The sequence below is a fragment of the Moschus berezovskii genome, chromosome 13 (genome assembly GCF_049115385.1).
Source record: "Moschus berezovskii isolate FMDL1 chromosome 13, NW_MosBer_1.0, whole genome shotgun sequence".
NCBI classification, from domain to species: domain Eukaryota; kingdom Metazoa; phylum Chordata; class Mammalia; order Artiodactyla; family Moschidae; genus Moschus; species Moschus berezovskii.
In genome coordinates, this window is record NC_142472.1 from 15,338,497 (window position 1) to 15,356,092 (window position 17,596).

At 44.7% G+C, this 17,596-nt stretch overlaps 1 protein-coding gene across 1 annotated transcript in view; it reads right to left on the minus strand.

The window, feature by feature from the left end:
• Positions 1-17,596, minus strand: part of LOC129544166 (ATP-binding cassette sub-family C member 4-like) — a 153,864-nt gene that overhangs the window by 134,068 nt on the left and 2,200 nt on the right. Inside the window, 7 exon segments of the mRNA XM_088842846.1 lie at positions 683-932; positions 2,252-2,377; positions 3,524-3,687; positions 5,985-6,074; positions 10,287-10,511; positions 13,599-13,719; positions 14,259-14,369. Coding sequence (XP_088698972.1) covers positions 683-932; positions 2,252-2,377; positions 3,524-3,687; positions 5,985-6,074; positions 10,287-10,511; positions 13,599-13,719; positions 14,259-14,369 — 1,087 coding nt within the window.

Consider the following 17,596-nt stretch of genomic DNA (forward strand, 5'->3'; position numbering starts at 1 on the left):
TACTGTGTGCCAGGCCCTTGTGTGACTACTTAGGGACATTTAGTTTATTTACCCTGACTACTTAGGGACATTTAGTTTAAAAGAGGAGTCAGGAAGTATGGTCGGAATTACAAGTTTGAAAGGAAGAGGGCAGCTAGAGACAGGCTTAGACACTAAGTAAAATAATGACAGGAATAAAAATGTAGAGATCAGAAATCAACAAGAAAACATCTTTTGGAGGAAAAAATCCATTTGTGCACACAGAGAACTAAGTGAATCTGAGGTCACTCTTCCTGCCCAGGGAACAGGGACTTCTCAGCAAGTTCCTCCCCTCCTGGCCCAGAGAGGAATCCTAGTCACCCCAGGACTGTGTATAGTCACTGCCTAGTCATTCCAGTCAGCACAGCAGATGCATCTGTTCACTTCTCCTGCTCTTAGACATTTTAATCGTCCTGCAGCCATCACTGCACGTCAAGAGCCTGTGCTGCTGCCATTTATACTACCGGTCCTAAACAAGCGTGGATCTTACAGTACTTCTAATACACTTCACCTAAGAAAAGGGGAATACATACATCCTGGGAAGACTGCCAGCTTAGCACTGAAAGAGTTAAATCTCACCTAACTGGCACCCAGTGACACCACATAAAGGAGCTATTTTAGGTAAAATCTGCCTATAACTTAAAAAAGTTATTTGTCACCAAACCTTGATTCTTTGGATGCTGATGACGGCCTCTGACACCTTCTCGACGGCCATGGGGAAGTAGAGGGTGCTCGAGAACCGCAGAGCCTCGAACAGCGTCACCACCACAAACACTTGGCTGGCTGTGATCAGGTTGTCATGGAGCTCATTGCTGATGAAGGTGACAAAAATCATGATTTTGCTCACAGCAAAAAATGATGCCAAATTCATGCCTCTAAGGTAGGAACTTTTCAGAATCGTGGAAATTTCCTCACTGTAAAAAGAAAGTAGGACAAAGGTTTTATAAGAAGCATCAGCATACAAGACATGAATTCAGTGCCCTGTGTGAGTGGCCCCTTTCTAGGGAGTGGACACAGATTAACATAAACCATCCCTCACCTCATGGAGACATTACAAGGTGCACACCCAGGGGTCTGCCCAACACCAGGACCACACACTGTATCACCACTTCACTCTTTCAAGTAAGGGGAGGCTTTCTGTCCAATTTCAAACATTTCAGGTCAATCAGACTGGGTTTGAACATTCATTCAACAAACATTCTTAATCACAAGTCCTGTGCCAAGCTCCTCACAGCAAGTCACAGCCTCTCCCCTCCAGGCGCTCATGAACTTGTGGGCGAAGAGAATTAGCAACCACAAAATTGGAGACAATAGACAGAGAGGGTCATCACAGCCCCTAAGGGAGCCCAGAGCTGGGATATGTAACTCGGAGCAGTGGAGTTAGGGCAAGTCACACACACGTGGCCCTTGAAGATGAGCTGGAGTCAGTCAGGCTTGGAGGCCAGAGTAGAAGGAAGATGGGCTCCACAAAGGTGCAAAGTGAGAGGTGACAGGGTGGGGTCAGAGAAACGCTCACCAGATATTTAAATAAAAGATGGAAAAACAGTCTACACACATGAAGCAAAACAAAAGGGACAGTATTTTCATAGCTCCATTTGAAATGAATAATAGTGATTCATGAGCTTTCATGGTGGTAAAGAATCCACCTCCAATGCAGGAGACACAGGTTCAATCCCTGGGTCTGGAAGATCCTTTGGAAGAGGAAATGGCAACCCAGTCCAGTATTCCTGCCTGGGAAGTCCCATGGACAGAGAAGCCTGGCGAGCTACAGTCCATGGGTCACAAGGAGTCAGATACGACTGAGCGACTAAGCACAGCAACAACGAACAATAGTGATTCATACACTTTGGCTCGATACAAGTATACCAAGTCTCTACAATCTCCCTGGTTATCAGTCATCAACATAAATTACAATTTTAGTTTGAATGTCATTGTCTCAAATACTATGTTAAAAGCATTGCTTATTGGGATTTGAGGTATTAAGAACTACTTAGAATTTCATTTTATATTTTTTCCTTAGAGAAGATGGCAAATGAAAGAGCAGGTTAAATGATGACTTCACTATTCTTAACCCTCCTGCAACATATGGGGGATGCAGTGAATAGTTAGCATTTAAGTTCTCCTTAATGTGAAGATGAACTTTAATACTTCTTTGGTAAGACAGCTAATGTATCCAGTAGAATAGGAAATAAAGCATGAAACTACGGAGTGATATCTATATATATAAACTTACCTTCTCAGTCTGGTAATAAGGTTTATAAATGACTTTTCCCAAGCATTCATTTTTATTGTTCTGATGCCAGTTATGACTTCACTCATGGTCCTGATCCTGTTGTCTGTGAGAGCTGCGGTCTTACTCCTGAGGAGACAGACATAAGAGATGAGCCTTCGTGACCACAGCCCAACTTTCCTCAGCAGCAGCAGCAGGCGTGGGCACAGGGGTGGGGCTAGGAACAAAATTATTCTCTACAGCCCTTTGCGCTTAGAACATAGGCAGGTCCTACTCAAAGTACAAATGGAGAAAAAGGCTTCAACTAGGAAGTCAACCGTTCAGTCCATTTGAAGAAGTAACTTGGAGAATGTGCAGCATCGGCTAAGAAAGACCTGAAATGTATCAGATACAAACTGTTTGCTCAAAGAGGTCATGGTCAGGTAGGGAAGGCAGAGAGACAGCCAGGAACACAGTCTGTGCTGTAACAAAATAGGAGAGAAGTTCTGGGGAGCAGTAAAGAGGGGACTGTTAATTCCACCAGGAAAGGAGAACAAGAAGAGCTTCAGAGACCTGGTAGCACTGGAACAGGGCCTCGAAGGATAGGGAGTATCTATCTATCTCTCCAGCAAAGACAGGAAAGGAAATTCCAAATAAAGAAAGACACCAAGCACAGAACTACACACAGCACAGAACTACACACACACAACAAGAACTCAGTGACCTCCAAATAGCACAACATCTCCATCACCTGACAACCACCCACCTCCAACCCTCTGGGACCTGCTTCAGTCTAACTCAGCAGCAGAAGGCTCTTCACCACCAGCCACTTTTCTGTCACATGTGCTGCTATGAATGTGGTGCTTCATAAACACACAATGAAGATCAGCCTGGCCCTTGGGGAGCTTATAACTTAATGCAAACATAAACATAAATACCTGAAAAGGTTCCAACACAAGCATAACAAAAATATATGTGGTGAGAAAAGGGCCTACAAGATTATTATTATTTAACAATATTTAAATAACTTGGACATGGGTAAATTCTGCTGACGGACACTCTGCTTGTTCAGATATGGTGCCAAGAGGAGTGAATGGATGCCTTCCCTGTTCCTGTTTCAGGATCAGCCTTCATTTTAAGCCTGGAGCGTCCACTGGCTAAGCCTGTAGGGTCTACAACTCATTCAAAGAAGAGACTAGAGAAGGCATTTGTTTTGTTGTTGAACAAAAGCATAAAGCAGACTGTGGATGTTCCAATTACGTATTATCAATATTTTTTAGGATGTGTTTCTCTTACCGGAGTGATGAAAACAACTTCCCGATGTAGCTTTGCAAAAGCAGAAGAATGATAAGAACAGCCATCCCAGCAAGACACGACATTCCTATTTCCATCCAGAGCAGGGTGGTCACTACGATAGCCTGCAGTGGCCCCACCCACAGGTAGTGGAAGAACATAGTTACCTTAAAAGAGAAAGACAAAACCTTCAATTCAGTTCATTTGCTCAGTCGTGTCCGACTCTTTGTGACCCCATGAACCACAGCACGCCAGGCCTTCCTGTAAATAACTCCCAGAGTTTACCCAAACTCAAGTCCATTGAGTTGATGATGCTATCCAACAATCTCATCCTCTGTCACCCCCTTCTCCTCTTGCCTTCAATCTTTCCCAGCATCAGGGTCTTTTCTAATGAGTCAGCTCTTCGCATCAGGTGGCCAAAGTATTGGAGTTTCAGCTTCAAAATCAATCCCTTCCAGTGAACACCCAGGACTGATCTCCTATAGGATGGACTGGTTGGATCTTCTTGCAGTCCAAGGGACTCTCAAGAGTCTTCTCCAGCACCACAGTTCAAAAGCATCAATTCTTTGGCTCTCAGCTTTCTTTAGAGTCCAATTCTCACATCCATACATGACCACTGGAAAAACCATAGCCTTGACTAGACAGACCTTTGTTGGCAAAGTAATGTCTCTGCTTTTTAATATGCTGTCTAGGTTGGTCATAACTTTCCTTCCAAGGAGTAAGCGCTTTTTAATTTTATGGCTGCAGTCACCATCTGCAGTGATTTTGGAGCCCCCGAAAATAAAATCAGCCACTGTTTCCCAATCTATTTGCCATGAAGTGACGGGACCGGATACCACGACCTTAGTTTTCTGAATGTTGATCTTTAAGCCAATATTTTCACTCTCCTCTTTCATTTTCATCAGGAGGCTCTTTAGCTCTTCTTCACTTTCTGCCATAAGGGTGGTGTCATCTGCATATCTGAGGTTATTGAGATTTCTCCCCGCAATCTTGATTCCAGATTGTGCTTCTTCCAGCCCAGCGTTCCTCATGATGTACTCTGCATATAAGTTAAATAAGCAAGGTGACAATATACAGCCTTGATGTACTCCTTTTCCTATTTGGAACCAGTCTGTTGTTCCATGTCGAGTTCTAACTGTTGCTTCCTGATCTGCATACATGTTTCTCAAGAGGCAGGTCAGGTGGTCTGGTATTTCCATCTCTTTCAGAATTTTCCACAGTTTATTGGGATCCACACAGTCAAAGGCTTGGGCATAGTCAATGAAGCAGAAATAGATGTTTTTCTGGAACTCTCTTGCTTTTTCCATGATCCAGTGGATGTTGGCAATTTGATCTCTGGTTCCTCTACCTTTTCTAAAACCAGCTTAAACATCTGGAAGTTCACAGTTCACGTATTGCTGAAGCCTGGCTTGGAGAATTTTGAGCATGACTTTACTAGCGTGGGAGATGAGTGCAATTGTGCGGTAGTTTGAGCGTTCTTTGGCCTTGCCTCTCTTTGGGATAGTATAAAAACCAATAAGGACAGAGTGTAGAAACAACATGCTCTAAAGGAACAGACAGGAACCTAAATAGAAATGATCTCACTGGGTTTTAAACCTGCTAAAGCAGAAATCCAAGTGTTCACCCCAGATGGCGCTGTTCCAGGGCAGCACAGGGCTGACTTCAGGGATGTCCCAGGAGAATCACAGCAGCAGCAATGGAGGAAGATGTGGATTTTGTCCACAACACAGATGAGCTCAGGGCTTCCCCAAATCCCCTGGGATCCCCAGCATCCCAGGAAAGCCTGTATTATGGTACCTACTGCTCTGTCCAGTAATAACTTATGTGTTTACCTCCCTGATATACTGTGGCTTCTATAGGGCAGAAACTAAGCTTTATTCATCCCTGAAAGTGGGTAGGGGCCTTACTTCATGTCTGATGAATGAAAGAGAAGTGTCTAGTGCAACACAGATCTGCCCAACAGCTACAATGTTCTGGGTCATGTGATCTATGATTAAGGTCAGTGGAAAAAAGAGTGTGCGGGGACAGCAGATAGGAGGCTGTGTCTGGGGACCACCCACTTAAAGGCTCCCTATGAAGCAGGCACTGAACAGGGTGCAGGGGGAAAAACAATCCCTGACCACCAGGCCTTCATCACCTAGAGGAGGAGGAAGACTGTTCAGCAACACCCACACCACGTGCCAAGAAGGGCCGCTCCAGGAGGACCCCTTAGGACACTACCCAAGCTGGGCAAGAACACTGCTGCCTATGTATTATTAGGAAAACAAAGCTCTCACTTATGAAACAATACATATAATTACATCGAAGTTGCACACGGAGAAGTGAAAGTTGGATAAATAGAACCTTTGTCTTACATTCTCAACAGAACCCTGGCTGACACCAAACCCTGGCACCTGGCATCCCAATAAGCTGAATGCAGTGCGAAGAACAGGAAATGGAAGAGGATCCCTCGGGGGCAGCTCACCTGGTCAAACCTGTTCACGTCATTGGACAGCAGATTGACTATCTGGCCTGTGGTGGTCTTCCCCATGGCTGAGCTCCTCAGGCGAAGGGCCTGAAATGAGAGAGGGAGGCAGAGATCTGGATTCCTAAGGTAATACCAAGTCATCTTAGAACATAACACAATGGAGCATGTGTTCTGGGGTCCTGAGTGGTGTTAGAAGGAGCAGGATGACCCCTGACAGCAGGGCTCTAGGGACCCTTGTTCAGACTCTAACTCCTCAGTGTGGCGGCAGCCCCAACTTCAAGGACAGCAAAGGGAAGAACAGAAGGCAGAAGCAAAATCCAACCCCTGTTTCAGTGAACTTGGACCTGCCTGAAGGTTAAAGGGTGTAGGTTTAGACTTAGGAGCCAAAGGACTAATGCTAAAGCTGAAACTGCAATACTTTGACCACCTCATGTGATGGGTTGACTCACTGGAAAAGACTCTGATGCTGGGAGGGATTGGGGGCGGGAGGAGAAGAGGACAACAGAAAATGAGATGGCTGGATGGCATCACCAACTCGATGGACATGAGTTTGAGTGAACTCCGGGAGTTGGTGATGGACAGGGAGGCCTGGCGTGCTGTGATTCATGGGGTCGCAGAGAGTCGGACACGACTGAGCGACTGAACTGAACTGAACTGAACTGAAGTAATTTTTAGCCAGATTAGATGAGACTGGAGAGGTTGCCTTAGGAAAGAAATCTGGAGACTTGGATTCAATCATTCATTCTGTGGGTGACAATATTTAAACACTGTGGGCTTAGTTTCCTCACTCTGAAATGAGCAAGTATAATGTTCAAAACACTGTTCCTATGAGGAAACTGTGGTCTTGATGCCAGTCTGCTGATTTTACAAAAAACACAACCCGTGTGGCTCAATCCCTTTATTTAGTAAGAAAAATGCCCTAGAGATCTGAGGAAGCTGAAAAGACACCAGGAGCTGCTTCAGCAGACCACCCACTGGAGCCACTGATCCAAACAAAATGTCAAACTTAATAAGAAACTTTCCTTTACTCCTCAAGTTAAAGAAGAAAACAATGATCAAGTGAGAATGTAAAATGATACAACCACAATGGAAGAGAACATGGAAGTTCCTCAAAAATTAAACATGACATGAGCATACAATACAGCAATCACACTACTAAGGATATACTCAAGAAAACTAAAAACACAAACTTGGACAGACAATCCGTACACTCATACTCACAGCAGCAATGCTCACAGTAGCTAAAAGGTGGAAACAACTGTCCATTGACAGATGAGCAAACACACAGAATGTTGTATAGATCCATAATGGAATATTATTGAGCCTTAAAAAGGAATTAAATTCTGACCTGCCACAACATGGATGAACCTTGAAGACATTGTGCTACAGAACATAAGCCAACACAAAATGACAAACACTGTATGATTCCACTTACATGAAGTACTAAAGAAGTAGAATGGTGCTGGGTGTGGGGAGAGGGGCTGGGGAGTTAGTGTTTAATGGAGGCAGAGGTTCAGTTTGGGAAAAAGAAAAAGTTCCAGAGGTGAATAATGGTGATGGCTACACAACAATGTGAGTGTACCTAATGTCACTAAATGCTGTACTTAAATGTAGTGAAAATGGTAAACTTTACGCTGGGTGTATTTTACCACCACCACAACAAAAAAAACAATGATCAAAAGCCAAAGGTAATTTTACCAAGGCTATGGAAATGTATTAATCAATAAATGGCAAGTCATTTTTATATGCGATACCTCCTTCACAATCATTCAAAATTCAGCTGCAAAAAGCACGAAATGCTGAATGGGCCATTTTAGGAGTGGAAGATGTGCAGCCTTAGAGACTTCCTGGAGACCTGCCCCAGCCTGGAATCCATGGTCAGAACAAACTATGGCTACAGGCTTAGCAGCCACTTCATTGCTAATACCCAATCTGATTCCTCCCCAGGACCAGGGATCAGGAGGTGGGGCCTGAGCATGAACCACAGAAGTTCAGAGGGGCCTTTCAGAGCTGCTCGGCAGCACCAGCTGAGCCCTAAAGAATCAGCCTGCCTGTAACCTGAAAAGAAGTGTCTTGTTTCTGCACCCCAGCAGCACTCTAGATGCAAGGCTGTGCATGAGGAAATTTGTCTTTTCCAGGTTTCTGGAATTTCAAGTTATGTCTATGTTGCTGCTGCTGCTGCTAAGTCACTTCAGTCGTGTCCGACTCTGTGTGACCCCATAGACAGAAGCCCACCAGGCTCCCCCATCCCTGGGATTCTCCAAGCAAGAACACTGGAGTGGGTTGTCATTTCCTTCTCCAATGTGTGAAAGTGAAAAGTGAAAGTGAAGTCGCTCAGTCGTGTCCGACCCTTAGCGACCCCATGGACTGCAGCCTACCAGGCTCCTCCATCCATGGGATTTTCTAGGCAAGAGTACTGGAGTGGCTTGCCATTGCCTTCTCCGATGTCTATGTTATAATCCCCATAATTCCCGACTTCATATAGGGCCAACATTTAGGTAAAAGCAAGGCAGTTAATGAACTTCTTGGGAGATATTTACATTCACATAAGCCAGTGTGCCAGGTCAGATCACTTTTCCCAAAGGCAAGATTCCAAAGTGTGGTGGGAAGAGGAAGAAACACAGGTAGACAATGGCTCACCTGTGCAGCAAAGAGTGAGCTTTGACTAAACCATCACCTCACACCTAACTTAAGGTTTCACAACACAGTTCAGGTAAAATTTCACATTATGAGAGTTAAGTATGACCTGGAAAGACAGACATTTAGCCAATTTGTGGGGAAATCTGAGTATACATCTCCTAAATGGTTAAAGATGAAACAGAATAACAAAGATGATGATAAACGACAGAGAAGACCTCTGACTGCAGTATGCAGGCACAGCTGCAATTGCCACATCACCCAGAAGGAAAGCAGCTCAGATGCTGTTGTCAGACAAGACAGTGAGATGCCAGGTCCCCAGTTTCACACAATCTTGAAAAGTACAAGACTCTGCTGAAGGAAAGATGAGGAGAAGACATCTCACTTTCTGCTGAAAAAAGTATTCTGAAGAAGCAGAAGTTCTAGATAAGCAGCAACCAGGTAAAAGAAGCAATATGTTCAATTTAAGCTGTTTGGTTTTATCTTTCAATGAGGGCTTTATTTATTAATAAAAATTGAGTATGTTCAAGGTTACAACATGATACCTTGGTATAAATACACACTGGGAAATAATTACTGTAGTAAAACCACTTAAAGTATCCACTACCTAATATAGTTATCCTATTTAACATGTGTGGTGAGAACATTTAAGCTGTACTCTCTTTGAAAATTTCAAGGTTACAATACAGTCAAATAAGGATTTTTTTTAAACATTCTAAGGCAAAGACATATCCAGGATCAAGTTTATATTGAGCCCTTCAGCTCTTGACACTGATATATCTGTAGCAATACCTTGGTAAAGATACCTGAGAGCCTTATTCTGTTTACACTAGTTTAGACCAGGGTAAATTATGGAATAATTTCATGGCATTCCCCAATACAAAATCACTGAACACATTAAATCAGTTCTTATTAAAACTACTGCAATGCATACTAAAAATAAAAGGAAATATTGTATCAAAATAACTTAAATGAAGAACAACAAATTCTCTCTAGAATTAATAAAACAATGTAAAATTTCAAGTTTCATCTCAAATATCCTATTTTCTTTCATACCATTAATAAAAATTATCTAAAATATAAGGAGTGAGTCTATATTTAGCATGAATTCTCTTTATATTTTTCTCTAGCAAACATAATTATATTGAATATAATTAGATGGGTCTTTTAAAATTAGAATCATTCCCTTTATCAAATATATTCTCTGCTCTTAGATACAGTTTTATTGATCCAATCTCTGAAGTTCACTTTTAAATACAAACTTGATGTAACTGAAGGTATTAATGAACGACAACAAAAAATTTCCAGAAACGGCACTATGGGATTTGGGCATGAAGACATTGAAAATCAACTTGATACTTCTAATACTTATTCTTCAATATTAATTTAATATTTTACAGTACAAATTTAGTGGTTATTATGTGACAGCCTATGGCTAAAAGTTGTCAAGGACAGCCCACATTTGATCTCAAAAGAAAACTTTTCATTATTTATTGGTAAAGTTTGCTTCAACAACAATAAACTTGGCTTGATGCAAAAGTAAGCTTCTCTAGGAAGGTGTAAACGATCCCAGTTACAAAATGTGTAACTTACAGAGAACTTTCCCCAAATGTTCCTGATCCCTCAAGAGAGGTACACACCGTGGTTCCGAGCGACACTCACCTTGCGGTAGATCATATGGCACACGGCTACTCTCAGCCTCATCCCCACGCGCTGAATGTGGTAGAAGCACAGGTGGTGCAGAATGGCCCACACGAGCACGCAGGCGCTCAGCCCCGCCGCGTAGCCGTAGGCTTCGTGCAAAGCGGCAGAATCAGTGGGATCGTAGTTTTCAACATAACTAACCATTTTCCCCAAAAATATGGGTTGAACTACTCTGGTGCCTTCCTAAAAGAAAAGAAAAAAGTCTTAATTAGAAATGTCAGTTTTTCTTTACACAAGATTTACTTTTATCATTAGCATGTTTAAAATACATTTTGACAAAAGGCTGCATTCGTGACTAATTTAAAAGAAAACTATGCAGATCTATTATTTCCTATAAGACAAGTAGGCAACAGTTTTAACCTGAAGGCAAAATTTTCCATTCAAACATAGTAAAGCCTTAGTACATTGTGCTTAGCACACCATGGATGCTCAATAAGTGGCTAAGACTCCACACTCCCAGTGCAGGGGGCCTGGGTTCAATCCCTGGTCATGGAACTAGATCCCACATGCCTCAACTAACACCTGGTACAGCTGAATAAATAAATTAGTAAAATATTTTTAAAAAATCAATAAATATCACAAGCAGGCTCAAAACCAACTGAGCCTTAAGAGGAATAAGGAAAAAGGTGGCAGAAGAAGAGGAAGAAATCTGCTTCCACAGGAACCAGCCTGCTGGCAGTCTGCCGCTGCCCCCGGCCTCTCAATGTCCCAGCCCAATAGAAAGTCAATGTGGTTCACATATGGGAGACACGCTTTCATCACCTTCTTCATGAATCCTTATGAACTGGGACACTGGCACAAACACATCCACTCTTTTCTACCCCAAACGCCACACGTAGATCCAGGGAATGGAAACCAGCTTTGGCTGGAGTACCACAAAGAAACCAGGTTTGGCAGCTCTGCAGGCTCTCAGCTCCTGGGAGCACCTCAGTATGTCTCTACACTCTAGAAGTCGGAATGTTCCTTGGAGTAAAAAACATGGTGGAGGCCACGCTATAAAATCATGTCTTCTATAGTTCCTGATCCACCATCCACTGAAGTTGGTGGTTTGGAAGAAATGTTACCAATCATCTCTTCCCCAAGACCTAAACCAGCTGACCCAGGGTGCACTGAGCCGTCCACCCTGAGTAAGACTTAGGGAAAGTTTCTTTCCCAAAGAAAAAGGCAAAGAAATGGCAACACCCACCCACCCTGACAAACAGCCACTCCACCCACAACCTACTTTCTCTCTCTAGTCACCCCTTGAAGGTCCCCTTCTTCCATGGTCTCCTCCACCATCAAGGAAAATCACTCAACAAATCCAAGTTACCAAAACTAAACACCCAGCACCACAGGAGGGAGGATTCCCTCTCAGGAAGAACCGCAGATCCTGCGGCCTCTCCCTCCATGTCTGCTTCTCCCATGAGCTGCCACAGCCAAGACCCAGGACTCATATGAGAATGGGATCCAACCAAGGCTTAGCGACCCCACTCAAGGGGCTAACAGCCCAGGACAGCAAGAAAAACCAGCAGCTCAGTTCAAACCCAGACACATGGGCTATGCTTTGAACCCACCTGACTTTAAGGCTCTTTAGCATCCAGTACCAAAGAGAAACTAGAGAGCCAGGGACAGCAGGGAAAGACCTGCTCCCTATATGATCCAACATTAAACCCGGATTCCACTCATCCAACCAGGCACCTGGCAGGAGTCACAGGCATACACCGAGGCCCCAGGGTTTCCTGATGAGCAAACTTCATTAGAGCTCTGCTGTGTGAGGTCAGGAAACCCTGCACAAACAAGCCACACCAGCTTGCTGCCTGTGTATTTCAAACAGACTTACTGTGACTGTGTAAATACCATCCCTGGAACAGCTGCACACGGGACAAAGAAGGGCTAGGCCACCTGAAGGGCTCCTGCTCCCTCTCCCACCCCTGCCCTTCACAAGGCACTGCAGTACCTAGGAGGTCAGTGCCCTCTCAAAGGTGGCACTCTGCCCCACACACCTGTCCCACCCTCTGGCACAATGGCCAGTCCTCTTCTGACATCAGTGAGAACTCCATCCCCCAGGACCATCCAGTCACCTGTGAGCTGACAGATTCTCTGTCTCTCCAGTTGTGTGGGGTGGACTTCACCTACCCAGCTGCCCACTGCCCGCAGTGCCCTTCAGTACAGCACAGGCTTTAAGCAAGAGCTGCACCACCCACCTGTAAACCACATGGCCCACCCACCTCACCCCAACACGATGGACTGAGGACAACTCACCACCTTCTCCACCTAAAACACCCCTCTCTCAGCAGCTGCATCTTCCATCCCTCCTGCTCTCACACACTCACAAGCTGCCTGTGTCCCTAAGGCAGCACTAAGGGGCCACGGCAAGCACGAGCCACCCAGGGGGGTCTGCAGCAGACCCCCAGCAGGCTCAGCCAGAACAGAGGGCTGACGGCGCTGCGTCCCCAGGTGGACTGTCCTCTGGGGGGTCTTGACCCAGGATCTTCAGGGTCACAGGGGTCACTGACCTCACAGCTTTCTGCCTCTGGTTTGCCTGCACATTCCCTCCTACACTCTCTGCCAATGCCAGGCTATCAGAACTCCCCCTTCAACCAGGAATCCACCCCCACAACCAGGGAAAGAAAGCAGCATGGAGGGTGCACAGAATTCATGGTGAAGCTGGAGCTCCTCCCCACTGGGGCTTTGGCTCACAGTGCGAGCCCACGGGGAAGGGGGCAGCCTGGGGAAAGGTGCGCTCTTAAGAGTTCTGGGCGGCTACAGTCCAGATGCAGGGCCCTGGGTTCTGTTCCCCTGGAAGAGGTGCGGCAACGGTATCTTCTTAGAAAAGCACTTATCAGATGTGACCTGGTCAAGGTAACAATTTTTACCTTGTTAAACTATAACAAAAGCACCATAAAATGTACGTTTTTCTGGGCTCAGGTCCAAATTACCTTCCTCTAAATCACAGGGCACATATTGCCTGAGGCTGCTGGAATCTTCTTTTGGTCAAAGATCAGTCAGCGTTTATACTGAGCATCAGGAACTTTCTACCATAATATAAAATGTCTTTTATTTCAAGACCATCCTTCCACAACACTCTTCAATCAGTTAAAAGAAAAATAGTAACCCCTGGAGTCCAGTCCTTGCCATTCTAAAGATAAATACAACCTCTGAGCTCTGTCATGTTTCCGTGAGGCTTTATCCTCAGATCTTAGACTACTGGACTCTCTCACACCCATCCCATCCACCTCAGTACTGAAATACATACACCAAAAGGCAACGCACAGTATAAAAATCTTTTACCTCAAGAAATGTAAACATTCCCCAAATTAAATACGATTTCCAGTAACACTGTACGATTGCTTTCATTAAAGAAGGCTCCTGTTTGTCTTTCTGGGCTCTCTTAACTTCCTGATCCCAGTACCTGCGATGAGAAACAGAGCACAGTGAAGAACAGCGTGTCCACCAAAGGGAAAATGGGGAGGGGCGGAGTGGGAGATGAGCCTTCACTACAGGGCGCTCTGTTGGGCCCCATAGATGCTGGCTCACTGCTCACAGGGCTCCTGAAAGATGGGTGATGCAGACTCTGAAGCACCAGAGAAACAGGCCTTGAGGGAAAATTTCCAGATTCTGGAAACAAGTTCCTGCCAAGATTTGCTGGACCCACAGGTCATGAGCAGCTCAGGAGGGTAGACACCCTCCTCCAGGGACCCCACCTCCAGGACAGAACTCAGCCTCCAGGGCTGTGGCTGCGGGCTCCCTCCACGTCCACAGATGCACAGGGACACAGGCTCCCCCAGCCTCCAAAGTGGGCTGAGCCCGGGGTCAGCCTGAGGGAGTGCGTGTGCAGTGTCAGGGGAGGAGGCTCAGGAGAACCCAGAGAAAGGCAAAGCCTCCCCCAGACCTTTAGCCCCCCGTGGAAACTCTCACGCTTCCTCCCTTCTCCGTGCAGTCTGTGCTCACCCTTGCAGCTCTTCTCCAAGGCGCTGTGAACGATCTTCCGGAAGCACCGAGTACATGTCATCTGGTTCTAATTTCTGTTTGTGACCAATTTTAAACAAGGGGTTTAGCCACCTGTTAAACATTAAAAGGAGAGTGACATATCTCCAAATTACACATCTCTATATCATGAAACCTACAATCATGAACATTGTTTAAAAGAAAGTCTACATTTTAAATACATAAAGATACAGGGGGAAATTAGACATGTGCTTACAAACACACATACATTCTAGGTATAGCAAAGTCATGCTGGCTTATACATGGTATAACTTAATTAAAGCAGCCTGTTTGTGGCCTACTGAACATACATTGTACATCTGCTTTAATTATTAAGGAAAAAATATATCTAGAAATGAAAATAAAGTAACAGTGTTTCAGGAAAGCAGAATAGACCTGAAAGGCCATTATGGGTAAGACTGCAGATATGTTCCTGTATTACTGAGGACTTAAATCTTCTGAACTATATCAGATTCAAGGATATCTAGGTAGCGCTAGTGGTAAAGAACCCATCTGCTAATGCAGGAGATGTAAGGGATGCTGGTTCAATCCCTAGGTTGGGAAGATCCTCTGGAGAAGGAAATGGCAACCCTCTCCAGTATTCAGTTTCAATCCTGCTTTGAAGGAGGTCAAGATCTCCTTAGATCAGCTGTCAACACAGAGGGATTTTTACAGGGAATTATCTTATGGACACAACACCCTGAGTCTAACAGGCTCTGGACCCTAAACTCCTTACAATCCTGTAAGATTCCCCTCTGCCAGAACACTCATGTGAGCCTCTTTCTGACCCCAACCTTCTGAAGACAAACTCAAGAAAAGTAACACCTTCCCAACTAAAATGCACAGTCGATTCTTCTTATGGTCCTCCTTGGTATCGCTCCCTGGCAGATTCATTTATTTTAAAAAGTAACATTCAAACATCCAAAAGGGCTGGAATTTACTGACTGTTGGATCTGTCACTATCAGCCTCAGTCAGGGAATAAATACAGCCTGCCAGACTTTCAGGGAACTCCACTAACAGCTGACAGCATCACCAAACTACGGTTAAAATTCCTCCATCAAGGAGAAAGGTTGCCCCCATTGCCACCACATCCCTGCAAAGGCCTACATGTTAGTCAGATCCCTGTTTCCTGGGGGTCCAACCAACTGTCCACTCTGAGCCCTCCACCTACAGGCATGGCCGACCCTAGATAGTTACCATGCTTAACAGCTGTGGGAACAGGATCACACCAAACATGGAGGGGTCTGGCCATGCAGCCAGTACCCTGGATGGAAGGGCACCACCATGAGCCTAACTGTGACTCAAGAAAACCCAAAGACAGTGTGTGAGCCCCTGAGGGATGTTTATTCCTCGAGGCCCCTATGGCAAGGGCCACCCAAGTTAGGCCATCATCTGTCTCCAAGAAAACTACCAGAGGACACTGGGCTATAGGCGGTTCACACCCAGATCAAGGTTACATTCAGAGTTTAATTACATTCACACCATCTGTGAATCAAAGGGGGCCATTCATCTAGTCAGGAGGGGAGCTGGGCTGGTAATAGCAGTTGTCACTCTTGTAGAATCCCTGATGAACCTGGAACTAGAAACAATTTATAACAAGTCAGACATGACTGAGCGACTGAACTGAACTGAACTGAAGTATAAAAAAAAAACAGTCAGTCAGAGACTGCCTGGGTAAAAAGAGAAACCAGTTCTAACCTTAGAACGATAAAATCTTACTGGACCCTCTGGCCCACATGACACTTGACCACCACAAAGCTCTTGATTACCTGCCGGCTGATCAAGGTGGATTATGTGCCCCAGCAACCATATCTTGTTGTTTTTATGTTAACATAAGCGGTCAGATAGAAGACAGTGCATCCCAACTGCCAGAGAAAGCCACTTGCAGACAGAGACACGTATCATATGATATCACTTATACATGGAATCTTTAAAAAACAGTACAAATGAACTTACCTACCACACAGAAATAGAGTTACAGATTCAGAAAACGAACTTACAGTTGCCAGGGGGTAAGGGAAGAAGGGACAAATTGGGACACCGGGACTGACATATACAAACTACTATATTCGTGTCTGACTCTTTGTGACCCCATGAACTGTTGCCCACTAAGCTCCTCTGTCCATGGGATTCTCCAGCAAGAATATCAGAGTGGGTTGCCATGTCCTTCTCCAGGGGATCTTCCTAACCCTCGGATCTAAACCAGGTCTCCTGCATTGCAACTGGAGTCTCTACCGTCTGAGTCACCAGGGAAGCATATATAAAATAGATACGTAATAAGAACCTACTGTATAGCAGAGGGAACTCTACTCAATACTCTGTAATAGCTTTTATTTTTCAAAGAAAAAATTCTTCTTAAAAAAGTGGATATAATTGACTGACTTTGCTGTACTCCTGAAACTACCATAACATTGTAAATCAACCATACTCCAATAAAAAATAAATTTTTTAATCGAGACGCCACTTGGCTAAATACTCAGAACAAAAATGGCCTGACTGAACAAATTTGTGACGGATCCCAAAGAAGCATTCCCAGATTCCCTGGGCTTCTAAAGCCATTCTTAGAACCGCTACAGTTACTCTCCTTCTCTTGCTCTTTGGTCCATGATTCCTCGATTGTCTCATTGCTTCTATCTCTTGGAGAACTGAGACGATCAAGCTGCAGATGGTCTTTACCCAGGACTAGGGGAAACGGGGACTCTAGCTTGGTGACAATCTGATTCATTTTGGTTGAATCAGGAAAAACTCTGATCCTCTAACCCAACATATGACAACGCCCATGCTCAGCAGGAAGTGGTATCAAAAGACCAACCTTTGCCCCTTTACAGTCCACCAGGAACAAGGAGCAGTAAAAAGGAAAGGCTGTTGCCCCAGAATTATATCCCTGCCCCTTTCTCAAATGGAAACCAGTTGCTCCTATCTGAGTTTCTGACTCAATCATAAAAGGAAAGAGAAAATTAAGAACTGATTAGAACTAGCCAGGACCCAAATGGCAGAAGACCTAACCTCCAATAGACAGAGAGCATCATTACACATTCACTGTAATATATTAGCATGCTAAATGACACACCCACCAGGACCACTACAGTTGACAGTGGCTATGACAACAAAGTGAAGAGCTCATACAAGGACTAAAAGGAGCGTTGTCTTCATTTCAGGCCCAAATCACACCCTATTCTTGCATAAGCCATGAATATTCCTCCCTCTCTTAACCTGATTCCCTTCCACTTACTTCAACCCTCCTATATACACAGCGTCTCAGCCCAAATTGGGTTCAGAGGTTGATTTGCAAACTAACTCT